At 37.9% G+C, this 23584-nt stretch overlaps 1 protein-coding gene across 3 annotated transcripts in view; it reads left to right on the top strand.

Moving 5' to 3' along the window:
- Nucleotides 1-20385, top strand: part of slc17a5 (solute carrier family 17 member 5) — a 28564-nt gene extending 8179 nt beyond the window's left edge. For all 3 annotated transcript variants that reach the window (XM_041188362.1, XM_041188363.1, XM_041188365.1), the window contains 9 exons: nucleotides 248-481; nucleotides 2405-2492; nucleotides 3189-3275; nucleotides 7971-8089; nucleotides 10590-10748; nucleotides 13900-14032; nucleotides 16262-16409; nucleotides 19091-19181; nucleotides 19807-20385. In XM_041188362.1, the coding sequence (XP_041044296.1) occupies nucleotides 248-481; nucleotides 2405-2492; nucleotides 3189-3275; nucleotides 7971-8089; nucleotides 10590-10748; nucleotides 13900-14032; nucleotides 16262-16409; nucleotides 19091-19181; nucleotides 19807-19926 (1179 nt within the window). In that variant the 3' untranslated portion in view covers nucleotides 19927-20385. The remainder of the gene's footprint in view (nucleotides 1-247; nucleotides 482-2404; nucleotides 2493-3188; nucleotides 3276-7970; nucleotides 8090-10589; nucleotides 10749-13899; nucleotides 14033-16261; nucleotides 16410-19090; nucleotides 19182-19806) is intronic.
- The last annotated feature ends 3199 nt before the right edge of the window (nucleotides 20386-23584 follow it).

Raw genomic sequence — 23584 nt, 5'->3', positions numbered from 1 at the left:
GAAATACACATATTTTATGCACAGTGGATGGTGGAAATATTCCTTCTGAATGATATATTGGTATATTAAAAAGATGTTGAACTTCTTTGTTTATTACCCATTTGTGGAAGTTCAAATGTTTTGCAAATTGAGCACTTAGAAAAATCCTGAGGTCAATTATGTTATCTATACTTTAAACATGAATAAGCTCAGTTCTGAAAAGATAAAGTCTTATTTTACTATATTTTTTTCAAATTGTCTCTAACAGGGCAAGGTATATAACTGGGATTCGGATATACAAGGATGGATACTTAGTGCTTTCTTCTTTGGTTACATCGTTACTCAGATTCCTGGTGGATATCTGGCAGGTCGATTTGGAGGGAAGCTGTTACTTGGCTTTGGTATACTGGGCACTTCATGTTTAACACTGTTGACTCCACCAGCAGCATCATTGAGTGCTTATTGCATAATTGTACTGAGGGTTATTGAAGGGCTGGGAGAGGTATGTTCTCACGTTTTTGTTTCATATGTTTAAGCGTTTTACATAATTGAAACATTCAAATGTGTGTGGCATTTGTTATATAAAAACAATTTTTCATTGATTTTTGACTGATTTGGCTTCTCTGATTCCTAGAAAATATAGCATCTCCATTGGGAGGGAAGATACTGAGTCAAATTGGCATTAATTATAATTTTGTTAGGAAACAATATGGATCTTTTAAAAATGGTGAATTGTTTTGAATTTTCTTTAGTTATTAAGTTGGGACCAGATCACTTCAGAATTTCTAATTCCTCATGCACCTACTGTGGCCCAGATTAAATATGACTCAGGTAAAAAGGTCATATTGACCTAAAATATTTGTGGAGTAGGAGACAAAGTTTATAGATGTAGGATCTTCAAGGGAAATACATCCTTCTGAATGATAATTATTTGAATACTTACTGCTATGACTTTTGGGTTTACCTGATTACCGTCTCACTACTCTCCACCTCGAAAAGGAAAATACTGTGATGCTGAAAATCTGAAATAAAAAACAGAAAATGCTAAAGAACTCAGCAGGTCAGGCAGCACCTGTGGTTAGAGAAAGAGATGACTTTTGTCAGTTCTGTCAAAACCCTGGATTTTAAAGTTCATTTGCTGTTTAGATACATTTTCATATTTTTTATGTGTTCGTAGGATTGCTGGCTAGGCCAGCATTTATTGCCCATCCCTAATTGCCCTTGTTCAGAGGGCATTTAAGAGTCAACCACATTGCTGTGGGTCTGGAATCACATGTAGGCCAGACCAGGTAAGGACAGCAGGTTTCCTTCCCTAAAGGACATTCGTGAACCAGATGGGTTTTTACAACAATTGACAATGGATATTAACAAGATGATGACATTAGACTTTTAATTTTAGATTTTTACTGAACTCAAATTCCACCATCTGCTGTGGGTCCCCAGACCATTACCCCGAGTCTCTGGATTACCAGTCCAGTGACAATACCACTACACCACCACTATAAATGTTGTGAAATAATTAGAGCTTTGATCAGCCATAATTTAAAAAAGGTTTCTCTAATCTAAATGTTTTGGGGTATTCTCAACCTTAGCCAATAGAAATATTGCTACAATGTAGAATTCATTTTATAAATAAGTGATATTTTGGATTCACTTTCTTCATTCCTAATAAATTATTATTGATCAGTATATGTGTAAATATGCATCGTTTTTTTTTAAATTCCATTGATTTCTAGAATAAAAACAGAAAATGCTAGAAATACTCAGCAGGCCTGGCATCACCTGTGGAGAGAGAAACAGAGTTGAGGTTTCGGGTTGATGATCTTTCATTGCAACAGTTCACATTTACATAATAAAAGTAGCAAAACATTCCAAGATGCTTCACTGGACTGCATTCAAACAAAATTTGACACCAAGCCAAAGAACGAGACAGAGCTTGTAGATGTTGAGGGAGAGGCACAGAGATTTAGGGAGGGAATTACAGAGTTTAAGGACTAGACAGCTGAAAGTACAACTGCTAATTCTGGGGTAGGAGATGCACAAGAGGCCAGAGTTCAAGCAAAGCAGAGTTCTTGGATTGCTTTGGAAGGTTATAGAGATCAAGAGTGGCAGGGAAAGCATTGGTACAGTTGAGGCTGGAGGTAACAAAGGCATCACAAAGCTGGGCTGAGGGAGGAATGGAAATGAGTAATATTATGGAGGTGGAAGTGGGCTGCCTTGGTGATGGGGATGATATTGGGTCAGTAGCTCAAATAGAGTGGCAAAGTTTTGGTCAGTATAGTAGAGCCTGGATTGGCCAATGACATGGATGGAATTAGTGGCAAATGAGTAGAGTTTAAACCAATGGATTTATTCTTCCCAATTTGGCTCTCAGTTAATTTAAAAGGTTGAACTTTTTCTTGTGTCTACTGTGATTATGTAACAGGGTGTGACCTTCCCTGCCATGCATGCAATGTGGGCTAAATGGGCTCCACCTCTAGAACGGAGCACACTCGTCAGTTTGTCTTACGCAGGTGAGTTACTTCTAATAAAAACAAATTGTGCAGTTCTCTGTTATTAACTTGCTGAAGGTGACACTGAGGGAGCAGAATTAACATTAGTAATAATGAAATTGTTCAAAAAATGGGGTCCGTATCGATTGCATATTCAGCTCATGTATCTGGTGTACTACCATTTCTTTTAAACAAGTATCCTGATCATATAGACATTTAGTGTTTAAACAAAATAAGAAAATCACAAAACATAAAATCATTGATCATGTGTTTTTTGTAATGGCTTGTATTTGCTAAGGGATCCTGATAATGAAATTTTTTAGTTGCCTCAGATGTTCCTGTTTAGTTTATGCCCTGTCAGTTCTAAGACCTAGCAACATTCCTTACCTGAACCACAGCATTAGATTCACTCCAAAAAGTAGCACATGTTTCTAAATGAAAATGTAATTATATGTTTCTGGTTTTAGCCTCTTTGTGCCAGTATTTGTTCTGTGATGACATTCAAGAGTTTTAATTTTTTGTAGTGCGAAATGTTCTGTTCAGTTTATGTAAAGTGAAAATAAGACCTGTAGGGTTGATTGAACATTATGTAAATCTTAGTAGACTGTTTATACAAACTATTGAAATTGAATACTAATTTTAATTTAGCTGGTACCACCCTGAATACTTGTCATGTAGTGGAATGTTTTCTAAATCTTGAGTCTTATTACTTTCTAGGTGCTCAATTTGGAACAGTTGTTTCCCTCCCATTGTCTGGAATAATTTGCTATTACTTGGATTGGTCATATGTATTCTACATATTTGGTAAGATTTTATAATAGTCTAATTATAAACCATCTACATGCATTTTTTGAATATACTGCAAAATGCTTTGTTTGTAGTAATTGTAGTTAAAATTATGAGCTGTCCTTCAGATAGGAAAAAGGCCATGAGTAAAAAGTTTTGTTATAGAGCATATAATTCTGCAGCTTTATTTATATCTTCAGTCTAATTACATCACTCTCTCTTAGAACATTAAGCAAAAAATTAAGCCTTAATGTCAGAAGACAAATAATTGCTGGGTTTTTTTTCTTTGTGTAACACCAATGAAAAGGTTCTTGGGACATGATTATGTATATATTTTTCATTTTCTCTTTCTAAACTTTAACTTTTATAATTCACTTAACATTTTTAAAATAATTGCTTAAATGAAATAGCATGGTTTCTAATGCATACTACCAGTTAAAATTAATTAATAGCTACCTGCAGTACAGCAATGGCTATGGTAATTAGGTGCAGGAGTAGGCCACTCAGCCCTTGGAGCCTGCTCCGCCACTCAATAAGATCATAGCTGATCTGATTGTAATCTCAACTCCACATTCTCGCCTATCTCAATAACCTTTCACCCCTTGGTAAGCAGAATACCTCTGCCTTAAAAATATTCCGATTTTGCTTCCACTGCCTTTTGAGGAAGCGAGTTCCAAAGACTCTCAACCCTCTGATACAAAAAATTTCTCCATATCTCTGTCCTAAATGGGCAACCCCTTATTTTTAAACAGTGACCCCTAGTACTAGATTTTCCCACAAGAGGAAACATCCATATCAACCTTGTCAAGACCCTTATATATTTCAATCAAGTTGCCTCTTACTCTTCTGAACTCCAGCAGATACCAGCCTAGCCTGTCCAACCTTTCTTCATATGACAACCTGCCCAATTCAGGTATTAGTTTAGTAAACCTTCTTTGAACTGCTTCCAATGCATTTATATCCTTCCTTAAGTAAGGAGACCAATACTGGACACAGTACTCCAGATATAGTCTCACCAATGCCGTGTATAACTGAAGTGTAACCTCCCTACTTTTGTAATCAATTCCCCTCAATAAATGATAACATTCTATTAGCCTTCCTAATTACTTGCTGTACCTGCATACTAGTCTTTTGCGATTCATGCACTGGGACATCCAGATCCCTCTATATCTCAGAGCTCTACAACCTCTCACCATTTAGATAATATTTTCTGCCAAAATGGACGATTTCACAATTTCCCACATTATACTCCATTTGCCAGGTCTTTGTCTACTCACTTAACCTACATATATCCCTTTGTAGCCTTTTTGTGTCCTCTTCATATCTTATTATCCTACCTATCTTTGTGTCATCAGCAAATTTAGCAACCATTCCTTTGGTCCCTTCATCCAAGTCATTTATATAAACTGTAAAAAGTTGAGGTCCCAGCACTGATCCCTGTGGCATACCACTTGTTACATCTTGCCAACCAGAAAAAAAACTATTTATGCCTACTCTCGGCTTTCTGTTAGCTAGCCAATATTCTATCAATGCCAATATGTTATCCCTTACACCATGAGCTTTTATTTTTTGCAATAACCTTTGATGCACACCTTATCAAATGCCTTCTGGAAATCTTTGGTTCCCCTTTATCCACAGCATATATTACTTCTTCAAAGATCTCCAATAATTTGGTTAAACATGATTTCTCTTGCACAAAGCCATGTGACTCTGCCTGATTACCCTGAATTTTTCCATGTGCCCTACTATAACAACTTTAATAACAGTTTCTAATATTTTTCCTATGACAGATGTTAAGCTAACTGGCTTGCAGTTTCCTGCTTTCTGTCTCCCTCCCTTTTTAAATAAAGGAGTCACTTTTGCTATTTGCCAATTGAATGGAACCTTCCCTGAATCTAAGGAATTTTGGAAAATTAAAATCAACACATCAACTATCTCATTAGCCACTTCTTTTAAAACCCTAGGATGAAGTTCATCAGGACACGGGGACTTGTCAGCCTGCAGCTCCAGCAATTTGCTCAGTACCTCTTCCCTGACGATTGTACTTTTCCCAAGCTCCTCCCTCCCATTTCCTGATTTACAGCTATTTCTGGGATGTTACATATATCCTCTATAGTGAAGATCGATGAAAAATACTGGTTCAATTCATCTGTCAACTCCATATTTTCCATTAATTTCCCCAGACTCACTTTCTGGAGGACCATTGCTCACTTTGTGTTAACACTTTTTTTTAAATATGCATAGAAACTCTTACTATCTGTCTTTATATTTCTAGCTAGCTTTCTCTTGTACTGTAATTTTTACTTCCTTATCAATTTTTTGGTCATTCGTTGCTGTTTCTTAAATTCTGTCTATCTTCTGGCCTGTGTTATAGGCGAGGCCCCCCCAATTTGTTAACTGTGCAAATGGGACCTCAATTTTGCAATCCTCCTGGATGAGGAGGAATGAGCTGGCTCCCCTTCTTTATTCAACACACTCAGTTGGTCGCAACAAGGTTAATTTAAAAGAGATCCCTTCCCCTGTGGATACCTTTTTCTAGTCCAAAGGTATTTATTTTTTAGAAGGGGCCAACTTAACTAAGCTTCTTGAGTCAAAGAAAGAGTACGTTTATTAGTTACTAAAAACCCGAGAAAAAATAATCTAAACGCATCACACATACACACAGATCAGAAATGAGAACATAAGAGTCTAATTTACAGCTTAAAAAAATATGAATCAGTCTTTGGCTTGTCTGTGAGGCGTAAATGGCGGTACATTGCAGCCTTAAGTTGGGTGATTCCAGTAGAGCTGACTTTGGTAATTTCACAGTTGGTTTGGAGACACTTGGTTCTGCAGCATTGCTGAAGAGGCTGTCCTATTTCCTTTTTGATTGTGGCTTCTGCTGAGCCTTGCCTCCAGCAACAGAGAGAAAGAGACTTAGCCTGCAACTGCAGGGGTGACTAGTTGGTGGTCTTGTGCTGCGCCACTCACAGCACACGAGCGCACACTGCACTGTTCTGCAGTGAATTTTTAACCCTTTTTTTGTGTATTCCGGGAGAGGAAATAGTCATCTTCCATTCATATCAGAAATATTTACATATATCCTGAGATATAAACAGGATTTTTGGGTGACTGCTGAGAAGTGCAAATCAGTCTTTTGTCTCTGCAACCACAAGAGATTAAAGGTCAGTCTTTTGCATCTTTCTTATCTCCCTTTCAAGTGTTACTGCTTGAAGAAGGCCATGACACCTTTTTAGGTGCGACATTCCATGTTCTCTTGGGACAGGTCTGTCAGTATAATCCACATAGTAATTTTCCAGAAATCGATCACTTTGCATTATCAGCCATCTTTTGTTCAGTGTCCCTGCTTGTATTACTTTAAAAACACACAAGTTTAATACTATCTTTAATTTTTAAAAAATTAACCATGGCTAGTGGGTCCTTCCCTTGGAATTTTTCTTTCATGTTGGAATGTATCTATTCTGTGTATTCTGAAATATCCCCTTAACTGTCTGCCACTGCATCTCTATTGACCTAGCCGTTAACCTAATTTGCCAGTTCACTTTAGCTAGCTGTGCTTTCATGTCCTCATAATAGCCCTTATTTAAGTTTAAAATACTAGTGTTGGGGCCCCTCTTCCCTCCCTCAAACTGAATGTACGATTCTGTCATATTATGATCGCTGCTACTTAAGGACTCCTTCACTATGAGGTCATTAATTAATCCTGTCTCGTTGCCTTGTTGCACAATACCAGGTCCAGTATAGCCGACTCTCCGGTTGATGTCAGAATGTGTTCTAAGAAACTATCCAGAAAATATTCTATGAATTCCTCATCTAGGCTACTGTTGCCCATCTGACTTTCCCAGTCTCTATGCAGATTAAAATCCCCCATACCTTTCTGACCTGCCTCATTCACTGTCGCATCCTCCTGTCCCTGACCAAATCAGAAGACGCTATCCTAAGTGTTGTGACTGCCTCCTGGTACAAAGCATCCAGGTAATCTTCCCCCTTCCTGATGTGTCGCAGTGTCTGCAGCTCAGCCTCCATCTCAGTGACTCTGAGCCAAAGCTCCTCGAGCTGCAAACACTTACGGCAGGTGAGTTTGCCTTGGATCATGACTGATTGAATTAAGATTGAAGCTAAAATAAAGAGTAAAATTTTTTTAAATATGTTTTTTTTTAATTTGAGATTTATCATTATAATGGAGAAAGTTGACATTTCACTAATCTTAAATTGGCTTTTCAGGACCAGTGAGGGTGTTTAGGAGTTGTTACAAAGTTAGAATGTTGTTTACAAATTCAATTACACCTTATTTAACAAGGTGCCACTTTTTCCTAAGGGTTTTCATAGTAAGACATACAGTCTACTTGTTGAAATTCTCATCATCTCACAAGGTTTTTCATTGCTTTCAGTCTGGGGATGCCTCAACAGGTACCCTCTGGAGAAGGGTAGAATAACTGGCAGCAACTTCTGGATTTCCATATTATTCTGCATTTTTGTGGACTCCTGAAGTTGCTGTCAGTTTTAGTGGAGTAATGATGAAGAATGCTAATAATTTCACTCTCATTACCACTGCAAAATCCAGCCATTAGCAATTTATATTATAACTGTGAATATGGTGGAAGAAGTTACAAATTGGTACGCACAGGTGTGTAAAATTTTTAATATATTAACAGATTGTTTTGGTGCATAGGTCCCCTACTGTTTGACATTTTAATAGCTTTTTTTCATAAGGTGCATTTGGAGTGGCATGGTGTCTGTTATGGTTCTTGTTGGCTAGTGACACACCAGAAACCCACACAACTATATCTAATGCTGAGCGAGAATATATCATCTCTTCACTTCGTGGCCAGGTAGGACATGCCCTGTCATTTGGAATAGTTGACTCAAGCTGAGCATATGGTTCAAATACTATACCTTGGAGCTATCAAATCACTAAATTCTTTGTCAGCAGCTTAGTGTTTTCTGCACCTACCAGAATAGGAAAATAATTTAGTTCTACTGTTAAAGCTTACAAAGACAATACAGTCTACCTTTTTGAGTATATAGAAACATTGGAACAGGAGTAGACAACCTGGTCCTTCATGCCTGTTACACCATTCAGTCAGATCTTGGCTGACCTTTACCTGAACTGTATTGACCTGCCTTTGTTCTATACCCCTTGATACCTTTACCGAACAAAAATCTATCGTTTCTCATCTTTAAGTTTCAATTGATCCAACATCCACAGACCTTTTGGAGGGAAATTCCCACCATCCTTTGTGAGAAGTGCTTCCTGACAATCACCTCTAAATGGTCTAGCTCTAACTTTAATGTTGTGTCCTATTGTTTTGGATTCTTCCAACAGAGGAAACAGTTTCTGTATCTACCTATCAAATCATTCAATCATTTCAATTCAATCAGTCCTCAGTCTTTTAATTCAAAATAATCCAAACCAAGCTATTCCAACCTGTTTTATAATTTAACACTCTAAGTCCTAGTATAGTTCTGATGAATTGGTGCTGTAACCCCTGTAAGGTCAGTAGATCTTCCCTGAATTGTGATGCCCAGAATTTAATGTAGTACTTCTGATGGGGTCTAACTAAGGCTCTGTACAACTGAAACATTAATTCCTCACTTCTGAATTCCAGACAAAACACTCCATTATCCTGTTTGATTACATATTCTATGTTTGTAATTAATATACACAGCAACAAACACACATCTCCCTAGTTTCCCTTGAGCTGCTTTCTTGAGCTGCTGCATGTGTTGAAGGAACTCCCAAAGTACATTAGGGAGTTCCAGGATTTTGATCCAGCAGCAATGAAGGGTAAATGCCCGAAGTTGAAATGACATGTGGCTTGGAGCAGAAGTTGATGATGGCGATGTTCCCATGCACCTGTTACCCTTCTCAGGTGGTGGAGGTCACAGGTTTGGGATGTCTTATCAAAGAATTCTTGGCGAGTTGCTGCAGCAGCATGTTGATAGTACATACTGCAGCCTTGGTGCACCAGTGCTGGAAGAAGTGGATGTTTGAGGTGGCAGATGCAAAAACTAATGCTGTGCTTTTGGATGACGTTGCCAAGGGCAGCATGTAAGTACGGAATAGGAGAGAGCAATGGATAGATCCTTGAGGGACACCAGAGGTAATGGCTGGAGGACTGGGAAGAGAAGCCATTGCAAGTGATACCATGGCAATGATTAGATTGGTAAGAGTGGAACTGGGGAGAGAGATTCCCAACTGGATGCCAGTGAAGAGTTGTTGGAGGAGGTCAGTGTGATCAGCCATGTCAAAGACTGCAGATAAGTTAAAAGGGATGAGGAGTGATGGTTAATGCCATTCAATGTCAAAGGGAGATGGTAGACACTCTTGTTGGAAATGGTCATTACTTGGCACTTATCTGGCACAAATGTTACTTGCCACATCAGCCCGAACCTGGATGTTGTCCAGGCTTTGCTGCATGCAGGCATGGATTGCTTCATTATCTGAGGAATTGTGAATGGAACTGAACATTGCAAATCATCAGTGAACAAGCCCGCTTCTGACCTTATGACGGAGGGAAGATCTTGGACTAAGCAGCTAAAGATTGTTAGGATGATGATGAGGAGAAGCTCCTGCATTGATGTCTTGGGCCTGAGATTATTAGCCTCCACAATCATCTTTCTTTGTGTTGGGCTTAATGTCAAAAGTGGTGGCTGTGGAATTCAGCTCATTTTGCAATACGGTCTGGAGATGAGTGGTCTTAGCAGAGCCTAAACTTAACATCAGTGAGCAGGTTATTGGTGAGCGAATGCTGCCTGATAGCACTGTAGACAACTCCTTTCATCTCTGTTGGGAATAGGCTGATATGATGGTAATTGGCTAGGTTGGACTTGATTGGCTTTTTGTTGACAGGGTATATCTGGGCAATTTTTCAGGGTGTGTGAATTACATTTCTGGTTAAGCTGCCTCTACAATATGGCTGATGGTGTATTCCTTCCTTTGGAAAGAGTTCTGCAGATATTGATCCCAACACTAAAGAGACAGACCAAAGATTGTCATGAATTAGTAGTTAAACAATCTTGGTAGGACTGAACTAAGACTCGTGCTTATCATGAAGTGGGGAAAATTATTTCTATTCAACTGTTCTTAAAGAGCTGTTTTTTTATTCCTATATTAAAACACAAAGCAAGATTTAAAATAAAACACCAGTACTGTCTAAACTTAAAATTAAATCTTACTTAGTAGAAAGGCTAAAGAAATAGTCAAGAATAATGTTCAGTTCTAGATAGTCGTAGCACTCCGAGTTGCAATGTTACTACATGCATTTAAATAGCATTTAGGTTGTTTTCTCCTTCAATTTTAATAACTTCTCTTTTGTTTTATTTATATAGCATTCTTTCAAGAATTATGTGCCCTGGGGATCTCTATGGAAATCTTTGCCGCTCTGGGCTATAATTGTTCCTCATTTTTGCTACAACTGGACTTTTTACACATTATTAACACTGCTGCCAACATACATGGAAGAAATTCTACAATTCGACATTAAAGAGGTAAGTCCTGAACAGCTTAATGCAGCCTGATCAGTGTTTTTGCTAAATTTGGAGCAAACAATGAAACAATAGTGTAACAAAATTATCTTCTACCCTGGTCGTTTTTAAGTTATGTTGTGCTTTGAGTAAAGTTACAATATATATAAGATATTGGTTTTGTTAAATGATTTTTACACCATGCTGTCAGTAAAACTGATCCATCACTACTCATTTTATTACCAGTAATGAAGTTCATGTTTATTGAATTCCAATACCAATTTAGTCCAAAATTATAAGCTTCCAGTGTTATTCCCGGTCATAATTTTTCAGGTTTTGCACTAGCTATGCTCTTTAGTGTTATCAATCACTTTTGTAAGTGGACCTGAAATACCCTGTGGTCTATTTACCTGCCTGGTATCTAGTTGGCCAAGAAGAGAAAACAGAGGCCAGTGAATCCTGCGCCTTTGCAGCCCAATATCTTCATCTGCAACAAATGGGGCAGAGACTGCCATGCTAGAGTGGTACCTCTGAGCCACACTAGGCATTGTTTAACACAGTTGACCACCAAGGCGCAAACCATTGTGTTATGAGATGGAAGGCTGCCAAAGAGATCTAGTCCACATTTAAGATGTCAATGCAGAACATCTTTAAATATTAGAAAGGGGGTAATTTCCCAGGGTAATCAGTTTATAAAAACAGCAGGAACGTCGGAACATGAGTAGCCTCATTTAACTCCAGGAGCTGTTTTCCCCATTCAATAAGATCATGGCTGATCTGTGACCTAACTCTATATACTTGCCCCATAACCCTTAATACCTTTAGTTAGCAAAAAATTTGTCAGTCTCAGATTTAAGGTTAATTGATCTAGCATCAATTGCCATTTGTGGAAGAAAGTTCCAAACTTCGACCACCTTTTGTGTGCGTTTTACCTAACTTCACTCCTAATAAGTCTGTCTCTAATTTTTAGACTATGGCCCCTAGTCTTAGACTCTCAAGCTAGTGGAAATAGTTTCTCCCATCTGTTCCCCTTAATATCTTAATTGTTGATCAAATCATCCCTTAATCGGTGTATATTCTGGAGAATACAACCCTAGTTTGTGTAATCTGCCCTTGTACTTAAACCCTTAGAGTCGAGGTATCATCCTGGTAAAGTTATGCTGAGCTGCCTCAAAGGCCAGTATAGCCTTCGCTAAGGTGCCTAGAACTTCTCTCAGTACTCCAGCTGTGGTCTAACCATGGCTTTAAATAGCTGGAGCATAAGGTCTACCCCTTTGTAGTCTAGTCCTTTTAGTTATAAATCTCAGCATTGCATTGGCCATTTTATAAGTTATTTTCTGTAGCTGTCCATGACATTTTAATGATCTGTGTCTAATGATTGATGTATGGACCCCAAATATCTTTGGACCGTCACTGTTTTTAGCTTCTTGCATTTAGAAAATACTCTGTTCTATCCCTTGTAGGTCCTGCCTTTTTATATGTATGTATGTGTATATATGAACTTGAAGATGTGGCAAACAGTGAGGATACCGATCAACTGCAACAGGGCATGGTTAAGCTAGCAGAATGGGTACAAGTGGCAGGTTGAATTTAATCTTAATTAAGAGAATTTTGGCAGAAGGAATAGGGAAGGGCAATATAAACTTTATGGCACAACTCTAAAGAATATGCAGGAACTGGGGGTTCAAATACATAGATCTTTGAAGGTGGCAGGACAAATTGAGAGATTGGTTAGCAAAGCATATGGGATCTTGGGCATCATAAATAGGAGTATTGAGTACAAAAGTAGGGAAGTTATGCTGAACCTTTATAAAACTCTGGATAGACCTCAACTAGAGCATTGCATCCAGTTCTGGTCACCACACTTTAGGAAGGATGTGTGGGTCCTCGAGAGGGTCCAGAGGAGCTATACAGAATGGTTTCAAGGATGAGGCAATTTAGCTACAAGGTTAGGTTGTTCTCCTTGGTGCAAAGGAGATTGGGGGAGCGATCTGATAGAGGTGTACAAGACCAGTACAGGTTTAGGTAAAGTAAACAAAGGAAAACGATTCCCATTAGCTAATGGTACAAGAACTAGGGAACATAAAGTTAAGGTTTTGGACAAGAGATACGGGAAGATGTGAGGAAGAACTTGTGATCATGTCCTGGAACTATTATCCATGAAGATGGTGGAACTGGAGATGATCAATGATTTCAAAATGAAATTGAATGGGCATTTGAGGAAAATAAACTTCATGACTCTGACTCTAAAAGCGATTGACCTCACTTTGCAAATATAAGCAAGCTATTTAACTTAACTAATCATTGGACTGCAGGATACAAGTGCTAAATCAGTAAGCTTCAAGGGAGGTCCCAAATGTTATTCCAAATCTAAAGTAATTGATGCTTTGTTAATTAATCACTTTAAAACTATGTTATGTGAATACCCAAATAATTCTTCATACAACCTGATTTTTTTGCACCATGCTGAGCAACATCCCGACATAACCTTGTGCTCATCCAAAACTCTGCTGCCTATACCTTAACTTGCACCAGATTCTATTCATCCAATATCCTTGTGCTAGCTGGCTCCTAGTCTGGCAACTCCTTAAGTTTAAAATTCTCATCTTTGTTTTCAAATTCTTTCATAGCCTTGCCTCCCTCAATTTCTCAATCCTCCTCTAGCCCTACAAGCCTTTGAGATCTCTGTGCTCCTCCAATTCTTTCGCATCCCTGATCTTAATTGCCTCCACCATTGGCAACAGTGCTTTCAGCTGCTTAGGCCCTAAGCTCTGGAATTTCCTCCCCAATCCTCTTCACCTCTCCCCTCCTTTCACATGCTCCTTAAAACCTACCTCTTTGATCAAGCTTTAGTCATCTGTCCTCATCTCTTTCTATGGCTCGATGACAAATTTTGACCAATGCTGTTGAATTGCCTCAGAATATTTTGCTGCATTAGCAATTTATGTAGTACCTTCATCTTGTTATAGGTGAGCAGTGCAATTTGAATTACTATTACAGATTTTTACCTGATAGAAATTTGACCTTTGCTTGAGGTTTGGGGTAAAGTCCATTATGGGCAAATTCTGCAATTCATTCTTTGGATGAACATTACTTCTTGTTATGTTCTTATACTCATGTTTAATGTGCTACAGAATTTTGTACTGCAATATAGCTAATTGCTCTGTTTATGTAGAATGGCTTTTTATCTGCCCTACCGTATCTCTTCTGTTGGATGGTGATGATCACTGCTGGGTTGATTGCTGATTGCCTGATAAAAAAACATAATTTTACCACATCTGCTGTTCGTAAAATGTGCACCATAATAGGTAAGGTGTTTCAAATTATTTTTTTATGGCTGAAGACAATCCTGAGACATTTATTTTTAAAAACTGATGTAAAAAGTGCTGACAGTGCAAAATATAACAGTAATTGGGACTCCAAAAACCCTAGATGACATTAAGGAAAAAAGTTTAAAATTAGATTTATTAAGCTGCTGGAGTCTTTTTAAAAAGGACTTCACTGACATTGTAGGCAGTAGAAATGCAATTGGCATATGGATGGGTTTATTGAAAGATTCCACATTGCCAGCACAATGAAGCAAAGGATGGTGTTTGATTGATAATTGGCTTAAAATAGGACATTATAGGCAGCATTTCCAAATTTGTGCACAATACATAAATAGGAGACAGCGTAAATGAACAGTGGAACACATTTTGATGGACCTTTGAGATGATTGGCCACTGGGTGGGGTTGCAATTCAGTACGCAGCTTTGATTCTGGAAGTAAGGAACCAAATAGAGGAGCTTGTGCTAAATGGGACAGTAATCCAGGAAGAGCTTCAGGGGTTGGTATGTGTAAATTAATGAGACCATTAACTAGTGTTTAGCTGTCGTTTTCTTTCTAAATAAAATAAATAAGGAGTGAATAAGCATTAGCAGAGTTTGAGTATAAATCAAAAAAGCCTATATTGTTGCTATATATGTCACTGCTCAGACCCTATCTGATCAATTTTGTGGCCAGAATTGACTAGGAATAGGAAGGGAAGTCAGCTGAAATTTTACCAGAGTTCATAAAGCCGTGGAATAAATTATTAAGGGAAACCTTTGAAATGGACAACGTAAATTAGTTTACAACAATTAGCTGTATTTTGGGGAAGGAGATGTTGAGTAGGTGGGGATGATCCATTGAAAAAGGACGGTCATTTAGGTCTAGTGGCATTTAGAGCTTATACTCTTCTAGGATAACAATTTGCATGATTGATATCACATGGTTGCAAATAGATGTGTGAAATATGAGTTTAAAGGTTTTAATTATAGGATGGTTTGCGTAATCTTGGCTTGTGTTCCCTTGAATTTAGAAGATTAAGGGATGATCTAATTCAATGATTCTCAAAATTTTTTGTTTGAAGGACCGTTTTTCAAATGGATTAATAATCATCATCTAAATTGTGGGGGGAAATGGCACTCAGGTCAAATTTGTATTTTGGCATCCTTTCTCTGAGTTTAATTATGTAGCAACTAAATATATTTTTCAAACAAAAACTATCATCTTGTACAAGGCTGAATTCGCCTGATGTCCACTACCATTCTTGGTAACCACAGGTCTACCTGGAGATCTTATGCCACTCAGCACTCCTCCATGCACCTCTCCTAGCTGAGAGCCAGCCCGCTTAGCACTGCACACAGGGTAGCTGCACTGTGCTCCCACAGCTACAGCTCATTCACCTACTCTTGATCATGGTGCCTTGGTACCCATAAGGCCAACCCTGCTAAGTAAGCACTTTCATAAATCATAGACCCATAGGAAAGTCTCTAGAGGCCCCTAGGTGTATGCAGACCTCAGTTCGAGAATCACAGATTTAATTGAGGTACTTGAAATAAAATGATTCAGTGGACAGAATATATAAACTTAGTCCAGGTAATGCCTTCTTGCATCATTTCGAAGTGCAGTTTCATCATAAACTTTACAGTGGCCATCCACCTTCAGTGTGATGGAACCATCTATGCAATTCAGCTTGCACCAGCAACCTTGTCAATCCAGACATCTAAATTCAAATGGGTTTAATCACCAGTAACTAAATCAACACTTTCATGTCAAGGGCTTTGGCAAATAGTTATGTCAAATCGCTATGGCTCTTATTACTGGAGCATGGTTTGAAGGAAGTTCTATTGCTTTTGTGAGTCCTAAACAAGAAGGACAACTTTTGTTTATGTGCGTTATAAGCCACAAGATAAAGATCAAAATGACCTTGTCTTTCTCAGCACAGTTCTAAAGGACTATGTCCAAATTGGTATCTGCTACATATTGATGTTAATCAACAGTTGGATCATTGACCTTTATATCTCCACTGATTGTCTTCAAATTCACCTCCAGATATATGGAGAGCTATAAACCTGTACTTAAAGGCACCTACCACCATAACCCATTGGTTAATTTCTTATCCAGAAGTAACCTAGAATCTTAAATGAGTACACTAACAACCCTAGCACCTGCAAAAGGATTGTTACAATTCCTTGTTTTCAATAATTACAGTAATAACCTTTGTTTTGATTTAGGTATGATCGGACCTGCAATTTTCCTTGTTGTTACTGGATATATAGGCTGTAACTACATAATGGCTGTGCTATTTTTAACAATATCTTCTGCGTTGGGAGGCTTTAGCATGTCTGGATTCAATATTAATCATTTGGACATTGCCCCATCGTAAGTGAATTAGTCTAAACTATTAACCTGTGGTTTCTTTATTCTGCTGCTGAAAAGCAAAATAATTTTCCATGTGTTTTTCTTTAATCTCCCCTTTACAATGAAGAAATTTGTGAAAAGACATTTATAAATTGCTTCCTCTCTTAAGGTGGAGAAGAATGACCTGGGTGACATCCTCCCTCTTATTTCCTTTTGTCTTTGATCATTGGCAGATTTTTCTGAACTGCAATAATCAATAACTTGTAAATACATAAATTACATACATCAATGTATCTTTTCAATCATTTAATCCTATTTATTCTGCTTCATTTAATACAAAAGTAATGTCAAGTTTCTTGGTATTGACATGAAATCAGACTAATTTTCAATTACCTGGATGTTCAAATTTGTTGAGTAGCAAAATAAATTTGCTGCTCCTATTGAGTTGGATCTGCCTCATCTTCCTGTCCAATAGTTATTTCCTTCATTTCTTGCTGTGCAATAAGTACTATTTTGGCGGGATAGGGTGAGAGCAGGAATTTGTCCACTCTTTATGGATTGTAGTACTTTACCTCATACAGACTGTGTGGCTTTTGGTTATTACCCAAGAAGGTACATATTTGCACACAAGGAGCAGAGAACCTGACCGGTAATCCTCCTAATATGGAAGATACAGCACAAATTACAGCCTTCAGGCTCAGATTGTCCTCGATAATTTGGTACTTTTTCTTCCAATACAGCGTCTGGATATCTACCACCTATTTCAAAATTTCCTCCCAGTTTTCAACAGAAGCACTAACCTTACAGCTTCTGAAATTTCAAGAGTGATTGATGGAAAGCACAGTTGCCTCTGATACCTGCCTTGCCTTTATATATCAGAGAGGAAATGTGCATTGTTACGAGAATAGTTCACAAGCATTGATGCTGCCCATTACAGATGGATGCAGCGGCCAATCCAACTTCAAGTTCACAGCCATTGCAGAGATAATTTCCCAATCTCTTGGTATGAGGCTGACCAAAAATAGATCACATGGTAACTTTTCAAAATAGTTGACTTAAAGTTCAACTTGAGGAGCCAATGTAGTAGTACTAACACTTTGGAACTTTTTCATTTTCAAGCTTCTTTATGCATTCTCCCTGTTTCCTTGTTGCAATGTCAGCCGTGGCTCAATTGGTAGCTCATAGTGTTTTATTCCTGGGACGAAGGAGATGTCTTATGAGGAAAGGTTGAGCAAAAAGTTGAACCTATATTCATTGGCGTTTAGAAGAATGAGAGGTGATCATACTGAAACGTAAAAAATTCTGAAGGGGCTTGATAAGATAGATGTGAGAAGATGTTTCCCCTTGTTTGGAAGCCTAGAACTAGGGGACATAGTTCAAAATAAGGGGTCTCCCATTTAAGCTGGAGATGAGGAGGAACTTCTTCTCTCAGAATTTAGTTAGTCTGTGGACTTCTCTATCCCAGAGAACAATGGTGGCTGGCTCATTGAATATATTCAATGCTGAGTTAGACAGATTTTTGATCTACAAGGAGCTGGGTGTTATGGGAGGCAGGCAAAAAAGTGGAATTAAGGCTATAATCAGATCACCCATGACTTTATTGAATGGCAGAGCAGGCTCATAGACCCAAATGGCTTACTCCTGCTAGTTCTTACGTCCTTTTGGTACCTGTTTATGGATTTCAGCAGGACTTAAGATACTATAACTTAATGAAAGCAGAGATTTAATGAGTTTTATTTCTAACTGTGAATGATGTTGAGTGAATAAGGGTCAGAGCACAGAAGATTTGATAAACTATTTAAGATCTTAAAAGGTTTAGATCTTTCTGGCTAAAGGATCAAAAACCAGAGAGCACTGATTTAAAGTAATTGACAAAAAAAAGGCAACATGAAGAAATACATATTCATGCAACTCGGCATAAAGATTTGGAATGCATTGCCTAATATGATGGTGGAAGCGGATTCAATAGTAGCCTTTCAAAGGGAATTGGGTTAAAAACCAGAAGAAAAAACGTTCAGGGATGTGGGAAAGTGTGGGGATTGGGACCAACTGGATTGCTCTTTGGAAGTGCCTGCGCAGACTCCTTTTGTATTATACTATTCTATATAATTATATGATTTCCTCTGGTCATAGAATAAAGAGAAAGATGAGAATTTTTTTAGAGGGTTGTTGGAGCATGGAATGGTTTGGCACATGAAGTGATTGAGGAAGAGACCATTACATGTTTTTAAAGGAAAATTGGATAAATATTTGAGGAAGAGGCAGATCAGCAGAGTTTATTATAATTGCTATAATAAAGAATTTGGTATAGATATGATGGTCTGACTGGCCTCTGCCTGTGTTTTTAAACATTTATAGTTCTCTGAACTTCTCTCATCTCTCTATAGGATGCTAAAGTAGCCCTCATCTAGCTGTCCACTGTTCAGCATGGTTTGGATTGGAAGCTGACTGAAGCTCTGTTCCTCCCACTATGAGGCACATAGCATTTAGTGCTCCAATATTCATTGGCACAGTACCACCCAGTCCACAGTCTGCTGTTGGTTAAGCTGCTAAACCAAACTGGTGTTGGAGTCTGTGCCTCCCAATCAGCAATTACACTATTGATAACATTTTGGGGGGAGAGTTGGAAATGTTTAACTTTTTTGTTATTTTTGTGTGAAAGTTCATCATAGAAGTTAAATTAAATGCTTAATCATTACCAGGTATGCAGGAATTTTACTTGGAATCACAAATACATTTGCTACTATCCCAGGAATAGTAGGACCCGTTATTGCCAAAGCCTTGACATACAATGTAAGTATACGTTTCTATATATCCTTACCAAGTGAAAAACCTTGCAAATTTTCTCATCAAGGAAACTATTTTGGCCTGCATTTGTTTGTTTGGAAACAGTGTTTGGTTGTTCCAAAGGAATCCCTGGACCAGTAAAATATTATGTCTTGACCTGTATGTCATAGTGATAGGCAAAAATACTTATTATTACAGAGAACATATCACATAGGTAGCTTTAGAGTTTGGTACTGTTTATTGAAATGGTCTTGAAAATGCCCTCAAAATAATTAACCAGATTGAAATATCTACTGTGATGTAGAAAACTACATCTGTGCATTAAGTATAACTGTGTCCTGAACAAAACATCATGATTTATCATAAAGAAATATGTTTCTAATTTGATTGAATGCAAGACTATTCAATGAAGGATTTCCTCTGTACATAATGAATAATGAAATCATAAGCTGTGCAGAGTATTAATTTATAATATATTTAGCATGCAAGGGAAATGATGGTGTCTTCTCTGATACTGACATTGTTAATGACAAGTGAATTTGACTGCACATTTTATATTAATAGTTGGTGTGCATATGTTTCTCTAAATCAGAATTAGTGTTCATTTTTATTTTTCCTTTTTACTCCACAGCATACAATTGCACAGTGGCGAACTGTATTCTACATTGCTGCTGCTATTGATGTATTCGGTGCTATATTTTTCACCATTTTTGGGAAAGGTGTAGTCCAGCCCTGGGCAATTAATCACTGAACATTTCTCTTGTGATCTTTTGTACCTTTTGCTTTGATCATGTGATCTGAAAGTGCCTCCATTGTTTTATTGCCATATGACCTGGACTGATTGTTTCACATTGCTGAGCTTTCCTTTTATTACTACCAACAATTACCAGATAATCTAATTGTATTCCTTTATCCTGCTTAATCCAAGGATTCTGTGACTATTCAAAAAGAAGCTACCAAAGCATTTTCAGCTCATGATTGTGTGTAAATTTTAAAAGCTGAAACCGAATAGCATCCACAATATTCAAACTGTCAGTAAACTAATTTAATAAAGAATTAAATAGACTATTTGTGATAAATCATCTATTTAGTCAGCATTATTAGATATCAATTTTTATTCCCCGTGTAAAATGTGATGTCAAAAGTCAAAAAATGTGATGTCCTGGTGACAAGAATCATTGTGAATAAACAGTGCCTTTAATCTGCAGAATTCCTTAATCTAAGCATCTTGAATCACACAATTGTATACAATTATAATTGCAGTCTAATCTGTCTATGTATAAACAAATGGGCCCAGCGGAACGCTGCCATGATGGATGTGGATCATTAAACTGAAGAGAAAGATGGCACCGTGCTAAAATAAATGATTTGCACAAACATAATAATAAAGAAATCCATCAGGCTGGTAGAATTTTATATATATGTATATATATATATATATATATATATAAAATATATACATTTATATATGTATTCACATTGAAAAAAAGAAATGAATATTTGGAAAGTAGGTTCAAAAAGGGAGTGTGAAAGAAAATAAACAATGACAGACATGTATACTTGTTAAATGAATACTTTGTATCCACAAAAGAGAAAGAGGATAAAATAACAATGGTCCAAGGGAATTTTAAAATAAGTTATTGAAGAACCATTTTTGTTGTGCGAACTTTAAATGATGAAACTGAACTGTTCCACAATTTCTAAACTTTCTATATATTTATTTAATAAAGAAATTAAAGACTATCTGTGATAAATCATCCATTTACTCATCTATTATTGGATACCAATTTTTCTTTCTGGTATGGAACATGATGTCAAATTTCCCCCTTTTCATTTATATATGTGTATATATATTATATACACACACACACACACAAGTTAAAAATGGTAATGAAGAAATGAATAGCACTTGGGACATATCCTGTGTGCAAATATTAGTAGCTTATCAGTTTTGGGATTGAGACTTTCGAATGAATGGTGTTTGTACCAAGTGACATACAATGGACCCAGCCAGAGTGCATATTTAAAATCTCTCAGAAAATAAATTATAGAACACGATAGCTCACATCACTGTGCAACAAATTGCTGAAAAAGCAGAGGAAGACATTCTTGAGAAAAATTGTGACAACCTCAATGCATCTCATCTAAAGGTGACTTGTGCAGTTTTCTGCTCTGCATACTGCGTGACTCAAAACAATAGACCTTACTCTGACCACTTTGGTTTGCTGGAACTTCAAAGTGAAAATGGTGTTGACACAGGAATTAGGTTAGGAAATTATTGACTACACAGCTACCCAAATGAGGAAGAAAATTTGCCAGCATAACAAAATAATCAAGGGTAAAATTTTGATTCTTATTGATGAATCTAAAAGCCTAAGGACCAAAACTGCTCTAGTAGTTTACCTGAAGTGTGAAAATGATCCACCCTTCATGTTTTATGATCCGATTGAACTTCCAGATCAAAAAGCTGGTACAATAGTTAAGCATCTTTTTCAATATCTTGCAAAACATGATTTTGAAGACCTCTACCTGAAGCAGCATCTTGTAGCGCTTACTGGTGATGGAGCAAGTGTTATGCTGGGCACCAAATCAGTTGTAGCTCACAGACTTATGGAGCAATGTCATATTATTATTTGACATTGCCTGAACCTTGGATTAGAATTTTCAATGGGTGATTCAGTGACAGAAGTGGCATGTACCGTTTCCATTCATTTATGGACAAATTATAGCCTGTGTGTAACAGATCACCTCTCAATCAGAGGTAACTGGTCGAATGTGCTGCTGATTTAGAACAGCAAATTTCCAAAATAGGCTGCATTTTAAAGACTAGATGGGTAGTAAGTTCATCTTGAACAGTGTCGGCTGTGTGCTCCAATTATTTTGAACTGTCAGTGAAAGATGAAACAAGGTCTGCGACTGACAGGGAAACCCATGAGGTTCTGTTAAAGAGAATTTCCTCAATATTTTCTCTTAGACTTAGCTCTGATGTATGACATGTTGCATGAACTCAATGCTTTAAGTGTTTGCAGAAACGCACTCCAACAATCATGTATGCAGACAAACTGATCCTTTGCAGAGTAGGCTTTTTGCATGACCGAAAGAATGACCTGGCACAAAAACTCGAGGCCAACGTTGCAGTCACACAGGGAAAGTTTGGAACTGTCTCGTTAGGGAGCAACAGTTAAGATTATCAACATCAACTTCAGTTTCTTACTAATCTCATTAGTAATTTTGAAAATTGAATGTTCATAACCATGTCATTGAAAGTCTCTTGTTCAGCTTCTGCAACCTAATCCAGTTATGCGTCTCTGATCGACCAATTGAGCGTTCTTGACAAAGACTATTGGCCAACTGACATGTCACCAGGTAATGGAGAATCGTCAATAGCTTCATCTACTTCTGTGATCAATGCATTCAGAGATTATTCGGAGCAAGCTGGACAATGCATTTCCCCAGGATTTATGACCATTACTAAATTGCACACAAGTAATTCCAAGCAGCACTGCAGAATGTGTGAGGATTCAGTCAAATGAACTTAATTATAACACCCATGCCCTGAAGAATTCTCATAAGCCAGGTATCAGCAGTCATATTTGTCAGGCTACATAGAACCCCTCCTACTCCTGACACATTGGGATCCAACACCATACGTCACAACCTGGCTGCAAAAATTGTTTGAACAAATATATAATGCTGACAAAGCCAGTCTGTTCTGGTAACATGACTCGAAAAGGAATGGCTGAGGAGAGTGTACCAATAGATGTTAAGGATGCTAAGGATAGGTTGATAGTCCTTGGTTGTGCCAATGCGGCTGGCACACACAAATGTAAATCGGCTGTAATTGGGAAGAGCAAATCCCCTAGGAGCTTCAAAGGTTTTCGCACATTACCTGTTCACTACTATGCCAATAGTAACAAAAAGACTGCAGCCCCCTACTTCAATGACGTGTCCCTTGAGCGCCTTTTAAATGCTGTGATATCCTCTACCAATGCTCTGACTGCAGGTTGGGCAGCTGCACCACCAATCCAGCTTAGGAGATGGTGGCAGCAGTGATCAGCACCAATGCCCTGCAGCAGTGGTCAGCATTAATGCCCTGCAAAAGAGGATAGCCATCCAGTGCCACTACAGGATGAATGGCCTCGTCCCTTCCACCAGGGTAAGCTACTCTTATCACTTTCAACTCTCAAACCCATCACATATCCATAGGGATCTGAGACTTCAAGGGACAACAACACTAACTTGCTCACACACCTTAATATCTCCATCAGGCTCATACCCTCTCGAGCTCGCATCCTTATCCTGTCCATGGCTCCGCTCACCACACAAATGTTCCATGCAGTGCCATGTGTCCTACTCACAAACTCTCCATCTGTTTCCACACAGGAGAAGACTGCTCACATCAGCAGGGA

This window comes from Carcharodon carcharias, chromosome 5, assembly GCF_017639515.1.
Source record: "Carcharodon carcharias isolate sCarCar2 chromosome 5, sCarCar2.pri, whole genome shotgun sequence".
Lineage (NCBI taxonomy): Eukaryota > Metazoa > Chordata > Chondrichthyes > Lamniformes > Lamnidae > Carcharodon > Carcharodon carcharias.
The sequence above is the reverse complement of the archived record's forward strand: the minus strand, read 5'-3'. Positions and strand labels throughout refer to the sequence as shown.